This window comes from Perna viridis, chromosome 14 (assembly GCF_037379345.1).
Source record: "Perna viridis isolate PV_CMFRI_1.1 ecotype Kerala chromosome 14, ASM3737934v1, whole genome shotgun sequence".
Taxonomy (NCBI): domain Eukaryota; kingdom Metazoa; phylum Mollusca; class Bivalvia; order Mytilida; family Mytilidae; genus Perna; species Perna viridis.
Window position 1 is genome coordinate 29,227,201 of NC_142458.1, and position 26,608 is coordinate 29,253,808.

At 33.4% G+C, this 26,608-nt stretch overlaps 1 protein-coding gene across 1 annotated transcript in view; it reads right to left on the reverse strand.

The window, feature by feature from the left end:
* LOC148598913 (cullin-associated NEDD8-dissociated protein 1-like) overlaps nt 1–20,544 on the reverse strand; it is a 46,849-nt gene extending 26,305 nt beyond the window's left edge. Inside the window, exons 1-5 of the mRNA XM_088560064.1 lie at nt 20,344–20,544; nt 10,650–10,751; nt 7,282–7,349; nt 6,749–6,861; nt 4,212–4,312 (exon numbers count right to left, since the gene is read on the reverse strand). Of these exons, the coding sequence (XP_088416190.1) occupies nt 4,212–4,312; nt 6,749–6,861; nt 7,282–7,349; nt 10,650–10,751; nt 20,344–20,385 (426 nt within the window). The 5' untranslated portion in view covers nt 20,386–20,544. The remainder of the gene's footprint in view (nt 1–4,211; nt 4,313–6,748; nt 6,862–7,281; nt 7,350–10,649; nt 10,752–20,343) is intronic.
* Nucleotides 20,545–26,608: the final 6,064 nt, after the last annotated feature.

Below are 26,608 nucleotides of genomic sequence, written 5' to 3' on the forward strand. Positions count from 1 at the left end.
CCCCTATGTTCTATTTTTGGAAACAACGGCCATCTTTTTTGACAAATCAAAAATCCTCACAACAGCTCTATGCAGGCTACCCCAAAGAACATTCACACCAAGTTTAGTTTCAATTGGTTATGTTGTATCAGAGGAGAAGATTTTTGAAAAGAAATAACATTCAAAATAGCAAAAATCGTTGAAAAAAGGTGATAATTCCAATATGACTTGACGGATTAAAACCAAAATTTGACAAGATATAGATCTCATCATGCTAAGCACTTTTACCAGTGTCAGAGTTTAGTTAAACCTAACCGTTACCGAGACATAAGCAAAAATGTGCTGTCTGACCCCTATGTTCTATTTTTGGAAACAACGGCCATCTTTTTCAACAAATAAAAAATCCCCACAACAGTTCTATGCAGGCTACCCCAAAGAACATTCACACCAAGTTTAGTTTCAATGGTTATGTTGTATCAGAGGAGAAGATTTTTGAAAAGAAATAACATTCAAAATAGCAAAAATCGTTGAAAAACGGCAATAACTCCAACAGAGTAAAAAGGGAATTTGACAAGAAATAGATCTCATTATGCTAAATACTTTGACCCAGTCAGAATTTAGCAAAACCTAACAATTTTGGAGATATTTGTGAAAAACTACTGTCTGACCACTATGTTCTATTTTTAGTAACGGCGTCCATGTTTTTCAACGAATCAAAAATCCCCACATCACTTCTATGCACGACACCCAAAGGAACATTGATACCAAGTTTGGTTCTAATAACCGTCAAGTAGTTTCAGAGGAGAAGAGTTTTGTATAATTGTTAACGACGACGGATGATGACAACAACGGATGCCAAGTGGTGGCAATAGCTCATAAGGCCTTTGGCCAGGTGAGCTAATAAAACTGACAAACTTTCAAAGTATCAAAACAAAAATCATATTTTCTGACTCATCAATTAAGGAGCAATAAATCAATAGCATTACATCACTCCTATTGTAAACTTCAGAAGACCGCAGGTGGTTAAGTAAGTGGTCACAGCCATTAGTAAGAAAATGAAGTCTTTATTCCAGTCCTCCTATTATCAAACAATGCCTCAAATCATGTGTTCAACACAAATATCAGGTGTTTGTAGAAATAGTAAATTAACAAATATTCAATGACAATGTACAATATTACCTGACAAACATAAAATACTAAGTTATTATGTTACTAGTTGTAAATTAAAACTATTTCTATATTTTGATGAGATTAAGATTACATATATACTACGGTTGTTTTCAGAAAAAATGACTCCCTATTTCAGGAGCTGTTTATAAAGCTTTAACAGTCAAATTACCATTGGTTTGTTGCTACTTAAGTATCTATTACTCTGTGAGACTGTCCACTGTACTGTTTGATTACCTATTATCATTCTTCGTTGTATTGCTATTTGTTGTTATTTCCTTATCACAAATTTCAAATATCCGCACAGAACAATTAAGAGTGAATGAATATGAACACTGTATGATGGACACAGAATCAGAAATCACAAGAGGTAATTCATCATGCTCCAGAATTTGCTTGGACCAATTACCAAAAGAACTTAGGGACCGCCAATTAACAGTGCACCACACATTTTCAGATGGGCAGTATTATAAACAATAATTCAACTTTATATACATGTTTTACTAATTTATACTAGCATTTTCCTATTTTATTTATAATTTCTATTTTAAGAAATACTTTCATTGTAAAGATCTCTATGGACTTATAATAGTAATGTTGCAATAGTTGTACTAGAGTTTATACCTAAGGCCACATCAAGTTAATTTGTAGATTCTCATCCCCACCCACCCACCCCTACTCAAAAGGAACCCCCCCCCTTTTTTTTCCTATTTTTTTTACAGTAGTTCAAATTTGTGGATTTCTTTTATGTCCGTATCCGCCACAACTCTACTTATACACAATACAATAGACTTACGGTCGAAAACCAATTATCGTAGTGTATGTTTACAGAATATCTTGATATTTTTCGGCAAATCTCAGGACGGTTTTCTTTGTTAGTTGCATTATAAGGGGAATTAAAGAAATAATGCCTTGGTACGGCACAAACATAACCGAAAGTACACGTTTCAAGGAGTTCTTCAACGAATTCGTCAGTGGTAATAACATTTTACAAATCTTGGAAAAAGTAAAAAATAAAATCCTCCTACCTGCCCCATTTTTTTAGCTGCTGGTGGATGAGAATCTACAAATTAACTTGATGTGGCCTATGCACAAAAATAATTTATCTCTGTACCCTGATGACTGTGCCCATGGCACCGAAATTAGTCAGAAAAAAATGTTACACTTGCTAATGCAGATGGTGTTATTGTACATTTTATTGATTCGTAATTAAATAAAACAATAAAGAAGTCACATGCACAAGTAAATTACAGGGTCAAAGGTGACTGCAAATTGACACATACACCAAAAAAATAATAAACAAAACAGGAATTTTTAAAACAGGTTGTTAAGACAACAAATAATCACTATAACTTTGAACAAAGGATCGATGATGAATAAAAATAATACATATTTGGTGTATGTAAATAGAAAATTAATGTGCCAGTGGGACATCTAAGAATAGCAAATAAGTGTGGGACATCTGAGAGTAGCAAATAAGTGTGGGACATCCGAGAGTAGCAAATAAGTGTGGGACATCCGAGAGCAGCAAATAAGTGTGGGACATCCGAGAGTAGCACATGAGTGTGGAACATCCAAGAGTAGCAAATAAGTGTGGGACATCCGAGAGTAGCAAATGAGTGTGGAACACTTTTTTTACAGTTAATGGTCAGACTAGCATCTTTACCATTTCATGAACCTAAGCTAGCATACAAATGTATATATTTTTCCAAAATCAGAACCAAAAAGTTGTGACTCTTATTTGTAAGACCAGAAAAAGGATCAGACTTAAACTTGGAATGCTGACGTTTAGAAATCAAGCATCTCTTTGCTTAATCTTTAAAAAAGTTAAACTGAGCATACCTCAAAACTTTGAATTGAAGTGTTCTGATTAGTCAAATTTTCAGTTGATAAAGGATTTAAGATAATTCTCAATTTGTGATTTTTCTCATGAAACTGGGCTCTGCTGTTAAAACAACCTGGTCAACCATCGATTTCCGTACTAGGGAAGGGGCCCTGGGCCCATGCAATTGGGAAAAAAGAGTGTAAATTTGCTAATTTGGGAAATGATATATAAATGAGAAACACTACAGTTCCCTCAGTATTAAAGAGTGCAAATCTCGTTTGGAAGATAATATGGATACAACAGAGACTGAAGAAAAGTTTGTACATGTACATCTCTCATCAAAAATTCATCTTAATAATGCATATTGTTTTCCTTTATCATTAGTTTCAAACACTAATAAAACATTTGTGATTTGAATCATTGATAGTATATTAAAATTTAAGATTTCTTTCATGTTGATTTTTTTAAGCCAAATGAATCTAATTTCCAACATTTAGCACTATCAGCTGAGCCCAGTTTTTTTAATAAAACTTGGAATTATGGGACATTGCCGTGCCAGCAACTGAATTACCCAGTCAGAAATATACTATTGACGTATTGTATGGGTCATTTTTCGTCTTACCTACGTTTTACAACGATGGCATAAAATCAAATAGATTGCAATGCAATCATAATGGCATTGATAGTGTAAGGAAAACTAACAAAACACCCCAAAAGACGATCCAAATGTAAATAAACAAAGTATGATACGGAAGAAAAAAAACAACACGATCGCGATCTCGAGGCGACCGGACTTCTATTGACAATTGGGAATTTTACAACCAACAATTGAGATGTTTAAAGCCTTTTTCTCATTAGGAATGGGGCCAAAATTCGGACCTAAAATAAGGGTTGGAAAATCACTGTAAACAGTCCATTTAGATAATTTGATTTCTTCATAAAGACCTGCATATTTCTATTGAAGATTTGTATTTCTGATATTAGTAACCTAATAATACAATACAGAGAAGAGTACTTTAATTCATGGATACCAATTTTTGTGAATTAGGGAAGAAACACAAGTTTGTTCATTCTAGAATCCATAGTTTTGAGGTTTTCAGTATACACATCAATGGAAACCTTTTTTTACAATGGTAACCAAATTTCATGGTTTGGCCTGCCCACGAAAATTGGTACCCCACAAACAATAATTCTTTCACAGTAGTTTTTCCCCTCTTGTTCTCTACTTTGGAGATCTTACCTTAGAGATAGCACTTGTCAACCTTCCTGTTATCTTTTTACAAATACTTGATGCCAGAGCAGTAGAAGAGGGCGGTAACTCACTAATCACTGTCTTTAGACCTGAAATACAAAGAACGATAACTCATAATAAAGACTACTGCCTTAGCCAATCCCTGCTTGAAGATATGACTGTTTTGGGCTTGGAGTTAAGATTTGACGTGAAATCTGTTATTTACATGGATTTCAGTTTCCTCTCTCGAACCATGTTTATATTATAAATAACAAAATAGATATATAAACTAGGCTTGAATGAAAGGGCACAGCATTTCCTCTTACATTTGTACTTCTAAGATTGTCCCTTCTGTCAAAATGGAAATTGTTTCTGTAAAAATTACTGATCTAAAACCCTCTCTATTTAATTTTACTATCACTGAAGAATACAGTACTTAATTGAATCATAAGGTTATTTTAGAATTGCATTCACTCATAATTGTGTCCAAAATGTAAAATAAAGTGTTCCCACATTATTCTGATTGCAATGTATTCTACCTGACTATTCTAGCTGGTCCAACCCAGAAAACAATGAAATGAAAAACAAAACAGGCAACATACAACACTTTATTCTTTGTTCTATGGCACAGAGCATCAAGCATAATAACCAAAACTAGAGGCTCCTAGGAGCCTGAATCGCTCACCTAGTTAAAGTTTGTCTATCAAGAGCAATAAATTTATTAAGGAGTTGTCCAACAATTTTGATTCAAAAGACTTCAGTAGGACTATCTTAAGGATCATTTCAACAATTGAAAGTTTCTTTCTATCTTATATGGTTATCAAGATATTGGCTGAAAACTTTATAAAAAAAAAAAAAAAAAAAAAAAAGGGGGGCATTTTTCATCTTTCAAGGGCAATAACTCTTACAAGGAGTCGCCTGACAACTTTGATCCCTGAAGACTTTTGAAGAATATAATAAGGGTCATTTCAACAATTAAAATAATTATGCTAAACCTAACAGTTTCGGAGATATATGCGAAAAATTACTGTCTGACCTCTATGTTCTATTTTTAGTAACTGTGGCCATGTATTTCATCGGATCAAAAATCACCACAACTGTTCTATGCACGATACCCCAAAGAACACTCATACCAAGTTTGGTTCCGATTGGTCAAGTGGTGTCAGAGGAGAAGATTTTTTAAAGAAACAACATTCAAAATAGCAAAAAAAACTTTGAAAAAAGTCAATAACTCCAACATGGTTTAACAGATTACAATGAAAATTTGACCAGATAGATCTCATCATGCTGAACACTTTTTTCCGTCATTTCAGAATTTGACATAAACATAATGTTTTTGGAGATATATGGGAAAAATTAGTCTGACCCCTATGTTTTATTTTTAGTAATGGCAGTCATGTTTTTCAACGGATCAAAAATCGTCACACATCAGTTCTATGCAGAATACCCCATGGAACATTCATACCAAGTTTGGTTCCAATTGGTCAAGAGGCCATGGTGTCAGAGGAGAAGATTTTTGAGAGAAATAGCAACAAATCAGTGAAAAAGGGCAATAACTCCAACATGGCTTAACAGATTAAAATGAAAATTTGGCCACAGATAGATCTCATCATGCTGAAAACTTTTGTCCCAGTCAGAATTTGGCTGAACCAAACGGTTTTGGAGATATATGTGAAAAACTATTGTCTGACCCCTATGTTCTATTTTTAGTAACGGCGGCCATATTTTTCAAGGGATCAAAAATCCCCACACCATTCTATGCAGGATACCCCAAGGAACATTCATACCAAGTTAAGTTCAAGTTGTTCATGTGGTGTCAGAGGAGAAGAGTTCTGAAAAATTGTTAACGACGACAACGACAGACGCCAAGTGATGGCAATAGCTCAAATGACCTTTGACCAGGTGAGCTAACTAGAAAAAATGGGCAATGTTCATTAATTTGTTACCCCCACTCCCCTTTTTGAAACAATGCACCTTTTCACCTCAAAATTTATTTGATTCAAAATCTAAAATAGGTGCAGGATGGGAATATGTAATAATGATTCTGTGAAAGTTTCATTAAAACCCTCTGGGTAACAGAAGGAAGAAAGGATGATAGGAATAAAGTATGGATGGACGAAAGAACCCACTCTAAGTGGGGGCATAAATATACATGTAACTACCGGAAGTAATATAGCCATTGCTTATTCTTTATACATGAATTAGGCCAAACTTAATAACTACAAGCTGTATGTCATTTTTCTTCTAAACTCAACCATAATGGCCTTTGGTATGAAGGAGGATGAATTTCCATCATTTAAGAAATTTCTATACCAGCTTAATTTAGCAATTGCTGAAAATTTACATTTACTAAATCTAAGTTTCTTGGCTTATTTCTGATCTGTGCTTATAATACATACAGAATGCCACATGCAAAAATCAATTTAAATTAGTTTTTGCAAAAGGAAATAATTTCTACAAGCAAAATTTAAGTTTAACTTGCATTTACATGTAGCAAGTATTCCCCTTTAAAGTTGGTCACCATTAATCACAGATTATAAACTCACCAATACTAGATATATCCCTCAGTTGTTCTTTATCAGAAATCATGTTACTACACAGAGTATCTACAATGGTCTCAACCTGGAACTCTTTAACTTTGTTCACTAATGGACCAAGGCTGAAATATAAAATACACTCTGTATACAAACGAATTTGTTTTTTTATTCCTGTCTAAAAAATATCTGTTATCAATTCATAAATATTAAAAAAACAGATTCTGAAATGATTAGAAAATAAAAAATCCTGAAGTTGCATGGTGTTGTGATAGGCAAACTCCAAATAGTACAGAAGTTGACATAAGGAATTCAAAATAGCTTAAAACATATCTCACATCCATATAAAGCAACACACCATATTTGAAATTAATCAATTCATAGAGATCTAAGATAATTGTGACAACATTTTGACAGGACACACAGAATGACAGACAAGGTGATTCCAATATACCACCCAATTTGTGTGAGGTGTAATATCAGCTGGAAAGGGTAAATAAACAATATTTTTATATGGCCTGATAATCATTTTCAATATTACAAACCATTTAACAGCCAAGTTCTGGACTTCTCCATTCTTGTCCTCCAGTAACTTTAACAACATTCTGACAACCTGTTCAATTTTAAAAAAATCAAGTCAGTTTAAAGTATTAAGTGCTCTTGAATTCTGAAAATTTCTGCTTTCAGAAGCAAAATTTAGCTTTAAAATTCAAACATCAGATATCAACATGGAAAACTTATAACTAATCTAGCCACGAGAACAATGCATATACAAAAGATGTATAATTTTACAAACCCAAGAAAAAAGTTGCCAAATTTGAAAGTGAATACACAGTAAAAAGAGAATGGAACAATCTGAACATGAGAAAGCAAAATTCTGTCTTCTAACACTTTAATTACTGATTTTTTGTTTATACTACGCTGTGAGGACTGTATTGTGACAGACAGTTTGTTTTGATCTAGTAATTATAATCGGCATTAAAGATAGCTTGAATAGGTATTTTTCAACTTGGAAATTATGCAAGATTCCTAGGAAATTTCAATGTAGATTCATGGAGAAAAAAAAAACAATGTGAAAAATTTGATTTCTACGCAAATCATGTTCTTGACAATGCCTGAAAGCATTGTTTGGCCTGACTACGACGATGCCTTCATTCATCATCTTCCTTGAAAGGGTTAAAGTTGAAGAAAATTTAAATGGATTATCAGTGTCTACAGACCAACAATTTTTAGGATGAGATAAAATAAATATACTGACAAAATCAGACGAAAATAAAGAATTTTTATGGTAATATCTAGCTTGGTTTATTCCCATTTGTCCCACATTTGAAAAAAACTATATTCCCAGTTGTCCAACATTCTTATAACAACAAATAATTAATTAGTGTTTTGACAAAGTTATAGTCTTTTTCTAGTACTCCACTATCACCATTTAGTCATATACATGTAGATACATATTTTTGATTGGAATTAAAAAAAAATAATAATAAAAATAATAAGTGAAGTTAATTATTTTAACTAATTAAACCAGCAGTCATATAATAACTTTTAATAACTGACCACATTAATTGGCTAATCAATTTCTTTCTAAGTGGGCTTGCTTATGAGCAACATGCCACTTCAGTTTGTTGAAATTAATGTGAACACATCTCAAAAGAGGTATATATAGAAAGTAAAAATGTCAACTTGAATCAAAGTCAAAATAGTTAATGCACAGCTAATGCACAGCTAAACATAGAATTCATAGAGAACAGTAGAGGTGGACAAAGTCTTGTTCACAACAATTACCGTTTCCAGGTAAAGAATCGTCGTAAAGAAAGGGTTTACAGGCATTGTGCTGTCAGAACATGCCCAGCTACTATAAGAACCTTAAACAACATACCAGTAGGTTACAACATTCAACACAACCACAGAGCAGAGCCATATAAGTTAGAGGCAGCAAAGGTGTTAAACACAATCAAAAAAAGATGTAGAGAAGAAGCAACAGCTGTACCAAAACTCTATGATGAAGAGGTAGCAAAATTGAGAACACCTGAATGGAATGAAGAAGTACAAAATATGGTTGAAAAACTACCAACATTCCAGTCTTCTAGAAGCATACTTTATAGACAATGTTCCCGTCTACTACCAAAGTTGCCAACATCAACCAACGACATTGATTTACAAGGTCAATGGACCCAAACATCAGCTGGTGAACAGTTCCTTCTTGCAGATGACAACAATGGACAACGCATATTGGTCTTTGCAACGCAACAGAATCTTCAACTACTAGCCAATAACGACACCATCTTTGGAGATGGTACATTCTTCACCTGCCCTTCTGTATTTACTCAACTCTACACAATTCATGGCAAAGTGACATGTATCCTCTTGTTTATGGTCTACTCCCTGGCAAGAGTGAAGACGTTTACAGAAGGTTTTTTAGTATTGTATATAACAACTGCAAAAACCAGCAACTTCAACTTCAGCCTTCAACTTTTGTTCTAGACTTCGAGACTGCGACAATCAATGCAGCAAAGACTGTCTTTCCTAACATTGCAATTCGAGGGTGTTTTTTTCATTTCACGCAGTGTATTTGGAGGAAGACACAGCAATCAGGACTACAAACACAGTACAAAGAAAATGAAGTCATCAAGACACTGGTATGCAGAGAAGCAGTGCTACCCTTAGTTCTTCTGCAGAGTGTAGAAGATGTGTGGTTTAATGCTTTGACTGACTTGGAAAATGCCGATATTAACATAAACTCAATACCATTTACAGACTATGTAACAACGCAGTGGGTAGAGTCTGATCAGCAAATCTGGAACCACTTTGACCATGATGAATCCAGAACAACTAACCACTTAGAGGGATGGCATTCCAAGATTAAGAAACAAATACAGCAGGCACATCCGAACATCTACACATTCATTACTCATCTCAAGCAGATCCAGTCAGCCAATGAAGTAAATATCATCCAAATTAGAGCAGGGGGACTACCAACAAGAAAGCGCCGCAAATACAGAAATATTGACAACAGACTGCAACTACTCAAACAAAGACTACGCAACGGGGAAATTTACAGTTATCAATTATGCTGATGCAGCATCTCAGCTTATTCACCTTGGGTAGAAGTGTATGAACATTTTACTGTTTGTTTTATACTGTAATAGTGCATTATTATCATTCTCTGTTAATTTTTGTGAATCTTGTTATTTTCATAAATATTGAAATATATCATAAAGCAATTAATAAATATTAGAAAAAATTATTGTTGTTTCAATTATCACCCAAGGAGAAAAATATTAATATGGAAAAAGCATCATCAAAAAGCACAGTTCAAAATGCATTCAAACTATCCACATGGAATATCTCCCTCTGTAACCAGGCGTCAGTACAAAGGATTGGAAAAGATCTATTTTATTTTATAATAAGTTACATATTTTACAGCAATAAATATACTTCAATTTATCTATAGATACTACATAATACAACTAGATAATATTCAGAAAAACACTATACATAATTACCTATTGTAACTAATTAACATGTACACAATTCCCACTTGTCCCACACATTTTTACTTGTAATTATAAAATGTGGGACAACTGGGATGACACCTCTGGCTTCGTCTGTAGTCATAAACAAGGGAACCCACGGAAAAACTGTGTGAGCAAGCTCAGTAAAGGATACACCTTCCCCAACCCAGTAACCATGACGTAAAAAAAGTCACCAAACAGACAATGTCTCTTCAACTGAATACATGTATAACATACCTACATGTATATCAAGGGACTGTCAACATTTATAGTGCAGTGATTAGTAGTTGCAGGGAAAACTGAAAAACCTATGGATGGACAGAAGAACACATGCCATAAGGTGTACAATTACATCTCTGTAACTTGTTTTAGAACAAAACACATAATATTTGTACCTTTCTCTCACTGTCATCATCCAGCTTAATAGAATCTTTCTGAAGTTCTGTCATCAAATCATTTGTTGCCATAAACCTGAAATCTTTATCATTTGATGTCATCTGAAAATAAAATAGGAAATATTTCATATCAGGGATTCCAAAGTTCTCCAATTCTTGACCTTTCGCCTTAAGCCCTCAATTCAAAGTACTGGGTAAGTCACACTTAGTATCACCATGAGTTCTTCAGTTCGGTGATAAATGTAACAACTATACAAAATTTACGAGAGGGTACCTGCCCAGAATTGAACAGGGGAACCCTGCTAGCTGACGCTCTACTAACCACCTGAGACAGGAAACCAATGCATACATGTACATGTACCTACATGGCAAGAAAGCACAGGAGCATGACATTTCACTTATAATAGCTAGATTGAAGATCATACTACCTACACGTAGTCTGATCTCCAGGCTAATTCATTTCTATGCTTGTCATTCAGTGCAGAAAGTAAGAAACTCTTAAGATATCAGTAGGTTTGTAGTTTCATGGGGCTCACATGGAATGATAATTTATTTTTAAACACTTAGTTGATGCCAAAAGTTGTCCAAATAATATTGCTACATGTATCTTTGGAGGCTAATTTTCACTGTTTAGTTTGTGACATAAATATCAGATTAAAAATTCCTCAATAAATGTAATAATTACATGTATTTGGACTAATGACAGTAATGCTAATTAATACTGTTATAATGTAGTCCAAATAATTAAACCTACTTGGAAGGCTAGTTTTCATTTTGCTTAGTCACCTCCAAGGCATAACATCAGATTGAACACAATAAATTCCTCAGCAAACATTGCTATTGGGTCCATTTGACCTTGTAACATGTTCACTCTAATTTGGTTCACCATTGAGGTCTGTAAATATAGTGACACTCAGACTGTTTGTGTTCTAAACCAAACAATCAATCAATCAATCAACAGTTTGTGTTATACATGTATTAAAGTTGTATGAAACACTTTTCGAATGTGTATGAGCAGAATGATGCTTCTTTCAATATATGTACAATGATTTACAATACCTATTGACTAGCCTTTAGATGAGTTGCTTAAATAGTGTTAAATCTAGGATTAGAAAAGGGCATGGTAATTTTTTTTTTGAAGGGCACTTTTTGTCGCGATGTTTGATTTTTCAGGGCACATTGATTTGTTTAAAAATTGTTATACAATTTAAAAAATTAAAGACACACTGAATTAAAACCATTTTATCTGAACTAAAACTTAATTTGAGAAATTCACAAACCCGCCTAGTTTTGAAATACCCATGGGGGTGTTTATGTGGGACAACATGTGAATCGACATTTTCGGAACATACATGTATTTTGCAAACTGCATGGGTGTTACTGTAGTAATGTACCAATGAGACAATCACTAAAGCATTAAAGGGCCTTTTTCAGTTGAACAAATTGTGCATGCACTACAGTCTATAATATCTTAAAATTTGTTTTTGTGTTTGATTCCTCCAAACCTATTTAATAAAAAAATGTAACTCAGACTGCATGGCGAGGTTTTTAATGAGACTCAGGGCTCATTGAATTCAATGAATCACTTCTACATGGACTGACCATCTCTTTTTTCACATGTATATTGTGCTTTACTTTATTGTACGAAGACAAAACAACAGATACCTACTCCGCTTCAGGGAATCCCTCAAGTTGTGACCCAAAGCAACCAATAAATTTTTCTTTGCTCAATATTTTGTTGAAACTAGCAAGATTCCCAGTCGTGTTATAGGAATTTTAATGCTCATGAAAGAATTGACACAGAATTTGGAAATAAAAACTTACCTTGAGGACAGGTACATGTACATGTACAATGTAGGTGAATGGTCTCCTTGGTCTTTCTTAAGAATTTATTTTTAAACAGACCTACAATTTTTAAATGTCATGCAAATGTATATGAATGAAAGTCTAACTTATAAAGTTAATATGGAGTAAGCATTGCCTATAAAAGCAAGCACCATGGTATTCACCATACTTGAAATTTCATTTTACCCTGAGCAGCTCCAGCAATATCTATTTTCATAAGTTTCACAATTTGTACATACTCCTGAACAATTGGTTTGTTTGTTGGAGTTTTCCATTAAAAGGCAGGAATATTTTACCCATAACATACACAACTGTCAACACATTTTAATTTCTCCACTCTCTACAGTGGAGATATTTTGAGTGGAGTCTGTGTCTTCACCCCCCACAGTGGAGTCACCATTTCAAAAATTATCTGTAATTGACTTCTCCTGTCTTTATACACATATAGACATGTTGACCCTTATCCTATGTGGTCTAATTAAATTTATCTAAAATTATGATTTGATTTTTTATCTATAAATTTTCAACAAACTGGATTCTTTTTTCAAGTGACAAAATTTCTAGCAAACTACTATGGACCATTAATTATGTTCCTTTCAAATTATCCCTTACTCCTACTACATTTTAGAATCGTTATTACTTAATGCTGTTAGTATTTCTTTAATTACATTTTTGGGAATCCCTATTCTATTTGTTTACCGATTTTCCCACCAAAAATGTGTAAACAAATGTCATCCATTTTCTTTTATCAATTCTTGCATTTCGAAGTGTTTTAGACACTTCCTGATGGAATAATGATTGTTAACTGGATTTAATTTATTCTGTTATAAGAATGGTCATTCAACTCTGACCAGGTGTCAACACAATTGTTTAATTAGAGAGAATATCCGTTGCTGTCAAACTTTCTGTCGGTTTTATTTTTAATACTGTATACAAAACCTAGGCACAGAGAAAATCTCCAACAGGTTATTTTTGTCACCAGATCTTATTAAAAATCACAAATTGCAACATTGGCATAACCCTTCTCCATATCTGTTTCAATGCCAATGGAGGAATCGTAGGGAACGTAATATAATGACTTGATTATTTGGGTAAATATTGGCAAAGCCCAGCGCGATCCATGTATGAAAATGCCAGAACGAGATCCGAGTAACTCCTGAATTTCCGATTTTTGACGAAAAAAATGCTAAGATCGGTCGGGAAACCAGAAACACTCTTATTTTTTTATTTGGCCTATCATGGTTTTAAAACTCCGACTTGAGTGTTAGAGAAACAAAAGACGTTGAGCCCTCAGTGTAGTGTATATTCAAAGGTTCTAGCAGTTTAATAACATTTCAGTAAAGGACAGAAAAAAATATTGAAAACTATTGAAATGGGGCAATTTTATCACAGTTTTTACTTTGGTGGAGTCACAGGTAAGGACATGAGTGACTCCAGTGTGAAGAGTGGAGAAATTCAAATTTTGGTTGACTGTAGTGTATGACGTAAAGAAATGCCAACCGAATGTTCTAGATGCAACTGACCATCATAAATTTCAATCAGTTAATGAACACCTTTCATATCTCAGTGATTGGGTGGTAATCCCAATCACAGCTATCTTATTAAAAGTATCGCAACGGTTAAGATATACATGTACAATGTATGTGATAACTGCAAAGCTCACACCGCTTTGTGGTGCTCACTTTAACAGATTGGAAAAACACCTGAAATAAGGATTAACCCGCCATTTGGAGTACTACCCTCGTCATGTGGTGGGTTTTTTATGCATTGTAAAATTCAAAAGTTTGGAAATCAAAATTATTTATTTATGAATGGGAGTTTTTATTGTGTTTGAAGTATATTTTCTGAAGATGTATGTTCTTGATTTTAATAACTAAATTATCATGGGCCTTGAAATATAGTAATTTACTTGGGATTGTAACTTTTGAAATAATGAAAATAAAAATATGAAAGTTTAAAATTCTGCAAATAAACTCACTTTTATCAAACATATTTCATATCTAAAGAACTTTAAGATTTTTGTAATGGATAGAAAACCCACAAGTATGAGGGGTATTATCATTATATTGCTGTACCCTCTTTCCGATGTATAACTAGTTCCCATGTACTATTAATATCTCTTTTTGTACACAACTGATTGCACATACTTGGATCAGAGGTCAGAGGTTGCCAACACAGAACTCGGCCTGTTTCATGAAAACAACTAAGATCAGATTGCCAGGTAACTTTCAAATTTCAAGCTCAACATAGAATATTTCCAACTTTTCCAAAACTTCTGTATGCCATATTATTTAATCCCCTTTAGAAATGTAGAAAATACACATGAAACCAATCAATCAATATTGATTTATCTTCTGCCATTTGCAAAGCTTCCAAAACAACAGTCACATGAAAAAAATACATCATGTGTCATACAAAAAAACTATGCAAAGCAAGATTAACAAAAAATTAACATTATCTGAGGATTTGACAAATTAAAATATCAAACATATTTTCCCTCATCTTAAAAATATTTAACTTTGAAAAATTCAATGGAAATTAATAGATATGCAGTGTGCGAAACCATTTTTTTCCCAACTTGCCATTCTGGCTAGTGGAATGCTGATCTTGCAAGCCAATTAGAAATTCAACCAGCCAAATTTTTTGTGTTTTTTTTTTGTCTGTACTATCATCTGTTTTCTCTTGGATTTGACTATCTTCTGCCTTTCTTTTTCTTTCTTAAACTACTATTTTTCATTCCTTTTTAAATTTATTAAAAACTTTTCATTTTTGAATATTGCCTCCCACTGAAGTATTTCATGTACTTTACAGTAACAAAATAAGTACTCCATTTCTGAACTCATACTTTAAAAATAAAATTATATTTCAACAGATTCATCACTGTGAAACAAGAAAATCTTTTATCATTTTCTTCTTGTTCATTTTTATTATGACAATAAGCAACTAATTTCCAAGGTAACATATCATAAATTACCAAGATTATTTCATTTGAATACTAATACGAACGAGATCGGGACTGTCGCGTAGAATTTGGCACATCCCGTTTACTGTAAATTAAAATGGCAGATCATAAACAATGCTTTAGAAGTCATTAAAATTGGGCATATCATGCAAAAATTCACTTGACATATTCAAGCTAAACTTCTTAATATGTAGTGAACATATTTTTAATACAAATGTATACACTATGGCTAACGACTATTTTGACGATTCCCTTTTCCCACGGTGGGCGTGGGCAATGGTGGACAATTTGTGTCCACCCTTGGACACGTCCCCATCGGTCCACGGAGGACACGTGGTTGGTCGCTGTCCACGTTGCACATGCATTCTGGTGGTCAATTTTAAATCTTGTTTCGATTTAACAGGAATCAGAGTTAAAAACTCATTCTTATGTAATAATTATTACGGTCCTGTTGTATTATAAGAAGCATATCTAATTGTATGAACTAAGGGTAACAATATCTCACAGGGGTCAATAGAGCTTCTTTATAATTGACAGTCATCAATTACCTGTGGGCGGTATTAAAGCAGAGAAGCGTAAGCATTTGCCAACAAATGGAATAAATACAGGAAATCGTGGTAACCTTTGATAGGTGCCATTTGAATCTTCAATTGACAGTTAATCAATTAGTTCAACATAACTTATATGAATTTGGAAACAACAACTAATCTTGTAAGATTGTTTGTTTGTTGGGGTTTAACGTCCGAGCAGCAATATTTCAGCTATATTCAGACGATGAACATGAAATGGATGATTAAATGAACATGAAATGAAAAAAAAGGATGGGACACAAGGATAATAGGGTCGACAAATTTTGATTGCCACTGGAAAAAGGGGGGATGGGTAAGGTCGGGCAATTTAGCCTCCTGTGGCGGAGCGCCAAGGTTCCTACTCCTATCGAATACCACAGCAGGGTTCTTTAACGTGCGAGGAACGTGGCATCTTTCCCAACACGGTGCACCACTATGGTTTGCGATCAGGTTTTCCGTATTATAGCCTGACAACCCCAGCATGTAACATGCCAGGGGTACCCCATTCCACCACCTGGGGCACACATCCCAGTTGCTCTGTGGGCAGAGCGCCTAGCCCCCGGCTAGGTTTCTGAGCACTATTTAGTCGTCTTTTACGACAAGCTTAGCGCTGCTGCAGGCCTATTCTTTTAACACCCGGAACTGCACGGGGCTAATCTTGTAAGATGAATTCTGAGAAAAATACTTTAACAACCATGTGGTGGAAAAAGTGCACCCTCCTTTTGCTTATAATATTAAAAATTCTTAGAGAAAATCAGCTAAGATTGGATGTGCAGTACCTTTGAAAGATGAATCTATTTACAACAGCATCCCCTTTTAAGGAACTGCATTATTTTGCTATGAATTTCTCACGGTGGCTAAAGATGCAGGTGTTCTATCTCGGACCTTTGATTGACATGTAATCAATTAAATAAAATGTCAAGGGTGTGGTTTGAAGTAAAGATGCAGTAACGTTGATTGACAGGTAATAAATTATAGGAATATTGAGGGTGTGGTTTAAAGTATTGTGAAATGAAACTGGACAGTTAACCGGCGCTTATTAGATAACGACACTTACATGTACCTTAGAAGACATATTCATGTAGGTGATTAAATCATGATTAGCCCTTCGTGCACGTGTGTACTAAGATTGAGGAGTAATAATAATTAATTGTTTTTTTTTCTCTTTTTTTTGTCATCAACCGTAAAGAACTAAACGAGATATATGATGAGTGCAACCTTCATGAAATTTGAAAATAAAATCGAAACGACTGTGGGCTGGTGTTACGAATTTTAAATATATTAAAATTTGAATAATACTCTCTACTATGATTAATTTAATATGTATCCATTTCAATAACCACAGGTGAAAGGCAAAAATAACACAAAAATACGAAATTTTCTAACTCAATTTTGTCTCGTGTTAGTATTTCAATGTATTGGAGAATTTCAGAAAAAAGGCCTACTAAGTCGGCACACCAGTGTAAATAAAGATACCAATTAGTTTAATTTATTCTATATACAGTTAGTCATAAAATTCATAATAGAAGAATTTTTTTTTTTTTTTATCAGATTACATATATCTGGGGGATTCTAACACTATTTTATAAGGGATTTTTAATGGCCAAATTTTGATTTAAAAATATAATTTTGGATGTCCCTAATACGCTTCTGTAATCATAAAACATTAAATTCAGTTTCTTTTTATTCTTCAATCTAAATATTATTAAACAATTCCTTCTTGTCAATTAGCAGTTAATCCACCACTTCCTGTATATTGGCTGAGTGTGACATGCTCAGGTATTAAGTAGTGAAATTACACAGACAATACTAAAGTTAATGTTGTAAACACATTAATTAATTTTATTTCTAGGTGGCTATAATATGAAAATCACAAATACTTTACAAGATTATTACGTTTATTAAAAAGAAAAAAAATACTTGTTTTGAGCATGATTTTACAAGAACACTGAACATTTAATTATTGAAATAAAAATATGATTGCCCTTGTGTCATTCATCTATTTGTATATTTATAAACTAACAATGGATATTTTGAAAATGAAAGTAATAATGTTTTTGGAATAAAGTTTCAGAAGATTCTAAAAAATCACGAGATTTCAAAATAAAACACTTTAAAAGAAATCCACTTTCGAAGTGCATTTTAATTAATAACTTGATATGCAATTATTTGTGGGAATTACATGTAAATTAGTTTTAATTAAAAAGTCTGACTCGTAAAATGAAGTTATGATTTAACGTCAACGGTATGAAAAATTTAAGAAAGCATAATTTTACATTTCTGTATGTCTCTTAAAGTTACATGTTTTTTGAATGATGGTGTCGAATTTTAAATACTTTCAAGTATTATTACTGTTCTTATTATCTATGCAATTAAGGCATATTATGCAAGTTTGTCAATCGATAATTGTTGCAGTGTCAACGAAATGTCAATTTACCTCATACGATGCTATAAACACAGGGACACACCTTTTGATAAAATGTGAAACACACTGATTGGTCGACGATATTACAAAGGCGTTTATCAAATTTGCATAAGAAACTGACACACTCAAAGCATTCTAATAGTTATTGGTTTAAAATTGTTCTTTTTTTTAGAATTATTAAATAAGAAATCCATCAGTAAAATGAGTAGTTCGCAAGTACTCAATTTTCTTGAACATTTCAATTTATAATTTGTATGCTACTGTTATTATATAATAACGGACACAGTAATCGTAGTCAAAATTGTTTAACTAAGTGAAGAAAAAAAAGAAACAGAAGAAATATGTCGTTCAATTGTCTATGGTGCACTAAATCTAAAAGAACTAACTGTATATTCAACTTAAGAGGGTAAATTTTTACCCATCACTATAGTTGGCTAACGTGTGCTCGGATAATACACGGTTAAATCTGTTGCCATTTGAAAACTCATGAAGTACGCGGTTCAATAATTCTGGATCATATATTATCTTCGAACGATGCTTCCCACTTTCAAATTTTGTTGAAATGACACGATATCTAAATTGGTTATTTATAGACCATAAGTTAAAGTTGAACGTGTCTGCTTCAAATCCGTTCTTTCACTTAGAAAATACAACTGCGTTAAATAGATTGTCAGTAAAATAAGGAGTTCGCAAATATTCGATTTTCTTGAACATTGTAATTTACAATTCATAACAATCTGGTGACAGGTCAGGTGTATAATATTATTACCTGATACATGTATTGTAGCAACAGGAAATGATAAAATTAAGGCCTTACGAATTTCTTTAAAAATTATATCAACTTTGGTTTCCGATTAATCCAGGTTTACATTTTGACGATACTAAATAATGGTAGACTTAAGTACGTTGAGGGCCGTAAGAAATAGAAAAAACAAAAACAAAACAAAACAAAAAAAAAACAAGAGTTTAAAGCATTTAATTCATATAAAAATCTAATTATATCAATTCCTAAGTAAACACCTGGTGGTGTCACAATTTTGGCTTGTGGCCAATTATACCCATACTTGTTTAATCTCTGCACCAAAAATGCACGGACTTGGGGTACATTAAGAATAATGGCAGATAGTTGACATTTGATTTCCATTCACTGATGTAATTATTAAATAAAGACATGCACATGACATAATTTACAGACATAGAATGTCTGAATTTTATTTCTATAATTAACATTAGCCTCATCTGGTCAGATCGGTAACTCGATCGGAAGAATATCAATTTGACCAATGGAATGGGGGTACCCCAGTATAATTGGGGGTTAACCCTTATAATTTCAGGTCTTGTTCTCAAGCTGATGGATCTATTCATTGTTTGAAACATACATATAAATTCACAGTATTAAGCTGATTTTTCTATGTATGGTTACTGTTAAAACTTTATTATTGATTTAGAAGCAACAAAATTTTAAAAATATGCATGTATTTCTCTTTTTTGTTTCTTCACTTATTCATGATATGATTCAAATAAGCAGATACAATATTCCTACTTAAACCATACACCGGACAATTATATGTTTATGATAAAACAGGCTTAGATAAAAAGAAATAACATGGGGACAGATACTAAGGCAAATGGACCTCGAGTAGATATCTGCAATCATTTTAGATCTATATACTCTAGTAGTAGTATTACTAATAGTCTAACACTAACAGCATAATGATGTTATAGTTTTCATATAATTATGCACAGTCAGGGACAGAGGAAATGGCATTAAAACAGCAATAGAATGTATATAAAGGCATTGAAATTCAGTACTGAAATATGATAGTTATTTAAAAAAAAACTTCAATCAAAACCTTAGCTCATAACTTGAAATTGTCATAAGTAGTCTGCTACCTTCTCCAACAAATTAGCGATGTGATACGATACACTCGCCATGGTGGACGGTTCTGTGGACTTCTTTTGTCTTCTAGATTAACAAATGTCGAAGATCGAAATGCGTTACTCTTGTTATTCAGTTTTTGTCGGCTTCCATGCCAGAAATTTTCTATACTGGAGAGAAATGGCAGCTTCCGATCAACAGCGCCGCCTGCTGACAAGGGGGACATAACACTGATATTTCCCGCCAAATCTGATGATATTTGAACGACACCGTTTTTTTTTATTGAAAAAAATATGGGATTCTGAGATTGATACTGAAACCAAGGAATTAAATATAAATCCTTGCCGAAACTTTATAGTCGGAAAGCCATTTTTTGCCACATAATACAGCATTGATTCAATACGCCTTCCTTCCCAGAGAGCATGCCTCCGTTGAGCCAACGTTGGCTGATGGTTGGATCGTTGGCTTTTAGTTGGCGTTGGCAAGACAACGTTGGCCCAATGTAGTAGTCCGTAGTTATGGAAATGTTTCTTCTTGATTTATTTTTCACCAAAATGGTTTTTATTTGACAACCAAATGATTAAACACGACATTTTTAAATTTTAAATACTTTCATATCATAAAAAGGTTCTACGTAGGTCCAACGTTGGTCCAACGTTGACCTTACTATATTTGAACAACCCTTTCATTTTATGTTTCTCTTTAAAAACTTGTTTAAGAAGCGAATTCTGCGTGAGGGTATTGTTAAATTTTGATTTTAAATCAAAACCATGATTACATTATTTGCATTATTCTACATTTGTCCAACCCAGAGCCAAACAGTGAGCCAACACTGAACCAACATTGAACCAACGTCGAAACGACTATGGTAACAAATATGTTTAAAAAGACTTAATATTATTCTTGATGCATAAATGTATGTCGGTCTCAAGAAAGTAAAACTAGAAAGCAAATCAGGATGTATGAAAGCAAATATTGTGTTGCATCTAAACTGCGATACTAAGTTGGGCCAACGTTGGCCCAACTTTAAAAAACCAAAATATATATATATTTATTAATATAATTTTACTTCTTTCAAAAAGTCTTGTTGGCTCTTTTCTTGGGTTCTGTTAACTGCATGTTTAATATTCATGCAACAAATATTCGCATTTAATATTTAGAACTTAATAACATAGTGAAGTCAGCCTCATATCTTGACCTACTCTTAGAAATCGATGGTAAAGAAAAACTATTCACCAAACTTTACGACAAACGTGATGACTTTTCATTCAAAATTGTCAACTTTCCTTTCATATGTGGCAACATCCCTTCAGCACCTGCGTATGGAGTGTTCATATCACAAAAACAATTGCAAATTTTCAATAATTAGTATGCCAATGCTCATAGAATCAGCTAATTTTATAATCGATTTTCCTGTTTTAATCTTGTGAACTACAATCAGCTTGTCATTGATATATTCGTACTGTAAAGAATTTTAAATGATAAACTGAGGGAAAATGAGAGCACTTAATCTGTAGGAGTGCACAGCATCAGCACTCTGCGGCATGACCAGGAAATACACAATAAAATCATGTTCTAATATCTTAAGGAATACAATCGTCTGGCCACGTGGTTGGGTTAACGTTGCACTTATGTTGTGCCAACATTGGGGATTCGTTGAGTCAGTGTTGGCATTACGTTGGACCAACGTTGGATCTCTTTGCACTTACAACGTTGAGCCAACATTTTGTACCCTACGTTGGCCCAACGTAAATGACTCCGTTGAACCAACGTTGGCCCAACGTAGGAATGCTGTCTGGGTTGAGAAATAATGTTTGAATGTGTAATGAAGTTAACTACACATGCGTACCGTTGAACTTGTTCAGTAAGAAATAAAAATCGCATTTTAGACATATTTATATTACATTACAATTCTATTATAATATACATGTACATGCAAAGACGAAATGACATAGCAGTGTTTCTACTTCGTCAGTGAATCAATTTTCGCCGCTTGAATATCATGTATACATATACTAGTGCAAGGAGTTAAATATATATAAATAAATATATATAATTCTATGACTTGTGTCACGAATCTGAATAAAACAGTTTATTCAAACAAATCTGAATTTCGACGAAAAAATATGGACTGCTATGAATTTATCTTAAAATCTCAAGATAAGATCATGGGGGTTTTCTTAGTATTTTTTTTTCACAGAACCAAAGTACGCGAATGTGTAATACCCGGGCCGACTCTAGTGCAAGATGACCAGGTCAACTTTGCAGCTTATCATTTCCTCATTTTAGTCCAATATTTGGCATAACTTGGATCCAGCAGAATAAAAAATATATTCGTGGACTAAACACAAATTTCCTCTTTATAATTATAAGTTGATTGTTTTTAATACTTGTACAATTGTATGTGTATATAATACAAAAACTGAAACATTGATTCTTTCACGTAAGTCAGTAAAGTCATTACACCCACTGAAACATTGATTCTTTCACCTAAGTCAGTAAAGTCATTACACCCACTTTGATAATGAATGGCGAGGATCAGCAGGAAGTAGAATCCAATAAACATCTTTGTATCATTTTTCAAATAATGGTTCTTGGCATGACCACATTGATTACAAATAATAAAAAAAATGCCTATTGTAGGATTAATATCTTACAAAAGATGCGTTTCATTCTTGATAGATTTAAAAATTCACTTTAGATAAAATGTATTCTTCTTTTATACTAATTTCTACTCTGAATATTTTTTCCAGCATCTGTTCAACTGTGAAACAAACTTCCACAGATTACCAGGAATTCTAACTCCCCGAACATTTTAGAAAGACGATTCAGGGACATTTGATAAAAAGCTTTCTTTACTTTATTGGTACACGACTAATGCAAATATAAAAATGCCAGATTGCGAATGAACAGTGAATGTTTTTTTTTTTATTTCCAACTGTTATCCGGTTCACCACATATCTGTAACACTCATAGTAATATTCTTTAACCAATATTTGATGACGTACGACTTTTTATGGAAAGAGACGCATCATATGAGACCCATAATACCGCATGTGCGTCGTTTTGTTTCGTTAGTCTTTTGTGCGCGCGAGCGGTTTTTTCTTATGCCTTGCAATTGTTTTTGGGGTGGTTGTTGTTGTTTGTTTCTGTTTTGTTGTTGTTGTTTTGTTGTTGTTGTTGTTGTTTTAGTTTTTTTGGGGTTTTTTGTTGCTCTGTTTTTTTGGTTTTTTTTGTTGCTTTTTTTTTGTTTTTTTGGTTTTTGTTTTGTGTTTGTTTTGTTGTTGTTATTGTTTTGTTTGCTTTGTGTCGATTTTATTTTCGTTTTGTTTTTGATTCTTTTTTTTTATTTCATGCTTTTTTTGTAAACCACAGGAGTTCCACTTTACACGCTTTTTGTGCACTTTTTTCAAATATATCTATAGCATAAAAATAGGAGACGTGGTATGATTGCACACGAGACAGTCATCCACCAAATACCAAGCAACTAACAATAAAACGGGTCACCCTACAGTCTCAAAATCCTAAAACAAGTGGTAATTTGCCACAAAACAAATGAAATGAAGCTATTCATATAAGACGAAAATCGACCTATAGTAAAATCGCAAAACGAATAACGAAGAACATAAAAAAACAATGACGACTATTTGATTGCAGGTTCCTAGTTTGGGACAGGCACATAAAGTATGTGGTGGGGTTAAAAATGTTTGTGAGGGCTTGAACATACCTGAGACAGTGGTGGGATAAAACAACAAAACGAACTATAAAAATCTGTTGAACTCTTGAGATCGATACAGAATACACAAATCTTGACAAATATGACAAAAGACAACAGGCCGTACCAAACTTGAAAGTGTACGCTTTTACTGTAGTTTTTTTCAAACCCTCTTGTCATGTCATCTTTGGTGATCTAAAAAGTAATCAAAATGAAAATCTCTGAAAAGGTCATAAGTTCAGAGAACTACAGCATGTAAACCGATAGTTGCTCGTACCATAATTTTAACATCACAATAGATACAGTTGAAGATTATGAAAAAGCGTGGAGAAATAATAAAAGACAGGAAACAGGAGCCAGAATTCTCAGATTGTGTAAAAGCAGTTATCACATCTTGAAAAGTAATATGTACCATTTTGCATGCTTGATATGACCATGACTGTATATGCCATGCATATTATGCCCTCCATTATGGTATGGATTTTATGAGTGCCTAATATGGCTCTACTACAGAAAATCCATAGGACACTAGAATCGTACCTTGGCGTGCAATTGGACCTCAGTTATGACACGCTTTCGGTCGTCTACAACCCAAAACATGTCTGAAGAAGAGGATGTCCGGCACTTGAGAGATATCAATAAAGATGACACTTATACATTCGTCAGTGACATGAAAAACCCAAACACAAGAAGGAAAGCTAAAAAGACTGGAAGATCACCTTTGGTTGATATAAAAATGATCTACTTGAATCTAGTTAACATTAACATTGTCAATGGAACAAAAACTATTTCCCTTTTTTAAAATATGTGTTAAATAGATCATTATATGGCATTACCATATTGGCCCTGGTATCGTCCCTCGACCCATATGTCAGCGGACTGAAAACCCTCAGTCTGATATTGGGGTCTCGGGTTGATACCTGGACCGATATGGATAATGCCATGTAATAATTAATAGATCTTTGGTACAACGTCGGAACCTAAATGAAAAGACGAAGAAGCTGAAAAATGTCTCTTCCCCCTTCATGAGAAATATGTTGTCCCTGCAGATAAAGCCTCTAGCAACATTGATTTTGTATGGAAAGCATATTACTACGAATGTTTAATGAAAGAAAAAAGATTCAAAGATAATTTGGGTAATCATACATACAAACGCGGTACGTTCACAAGTTCCTTATGACATCGTCGAATTTTCTTTCAAGAGAGAAGTCCGAAGACACCTAATTTGTGTTGGAATCCAAAAACAATCTAAGCTACATGGCGGGATCTTATACTTGTTCAACAAAAGAGTAAAGGCATTGGATTCCTTTATATACAGATGATACAGCACTCAGAGTCAGAAAATGACCTTCAGTTGTTATCAGATCTGCTTAATACATGGTGTAATAAAAAGCTACTTAATGTTAACTTAGATAAAACTAAAATTTTACATTTTAGAACTCCTTCTATGAATAGAACAAGTAGAATTGTTTCATATGGTGACAAACAAATATGTGTTCTTCTTAGCTATATTTATCTTGGTTTATTATTGACTGAGCACCTTGATTATTACGAAATGGCAAAAGCTGTTGCAAGGTCAACCAGTAGAGCTCTTAGTTTGTTAATTATGAAGAGTAAAACACACGGAGATTTCCAGTATAAAACTTTTACAAAACTTTATGATAGCTTAGTCTGGTCAGTTGTTAGCTACGGTGCAGCGATCTGGGGCACCAGAGATTTTACATGTACAAATGCTGTCCAGCACAGAGCCGATAGTTATTTAATGGGTCTAGGTAAATATACTCCTAATGATGCCATTAATAGGGGTATGGGCTGGAGACTTCCGAGTGTTAAACAATGGAGCTGTGTTTTTAGACACTGGGCTTAAGTTAATGTTATGCCCATGGATAGAATTAATAATAGAGTTTTCATATGGTGCCATAGAAATGCTATCAGTAATAAGAAAAATTGGTGTTTTAGAGAATGTGACTTAGATCTATATACTGATTTACATAATATATTTTATAAGAATTTATTTGCTGTTTCATTAGTATAAAATTGAATGGCAACGGAGAATTTTATCCTTATGATGTTGGTAAAAAAATAAGAAATTATAAACTTTTTAAAACTACTTTTGAAACAGAATTATATTTAAGTAAAACTATTACTGAAAGATATAGAGGTGCATTTGCAAAATTTAGATGTGGCGTAGCCCCCTTACGTATTGAAGCAGGTCGTTACGAAAATAAAGAGGTCAATGAACGAGTATGTTTTATATGTAATGATCAGATTGAGGATGAGAAGTATGTGTTATTTGCTTGCCCTCTATATGTAGATTTGCGAGAAAAATTATTATATGATGTCAAAGGTGTAAATCGAGAGTTTGATATTTGATCTGATGATGATAAATTTGTTTTTTTGTTTCAAAGTGTTGAATGCTTTGATATAGTTGCCAAAACATGCTTTATTTTTTTAGAAGAAATAGTTGTCTGTATTGATGATAACATTTTACCTTCTAGGCTTAATCACTTTAAAATTTCACAAGTGCGTTTATATATGTCTTATTCAACTAATTTATATTTTAT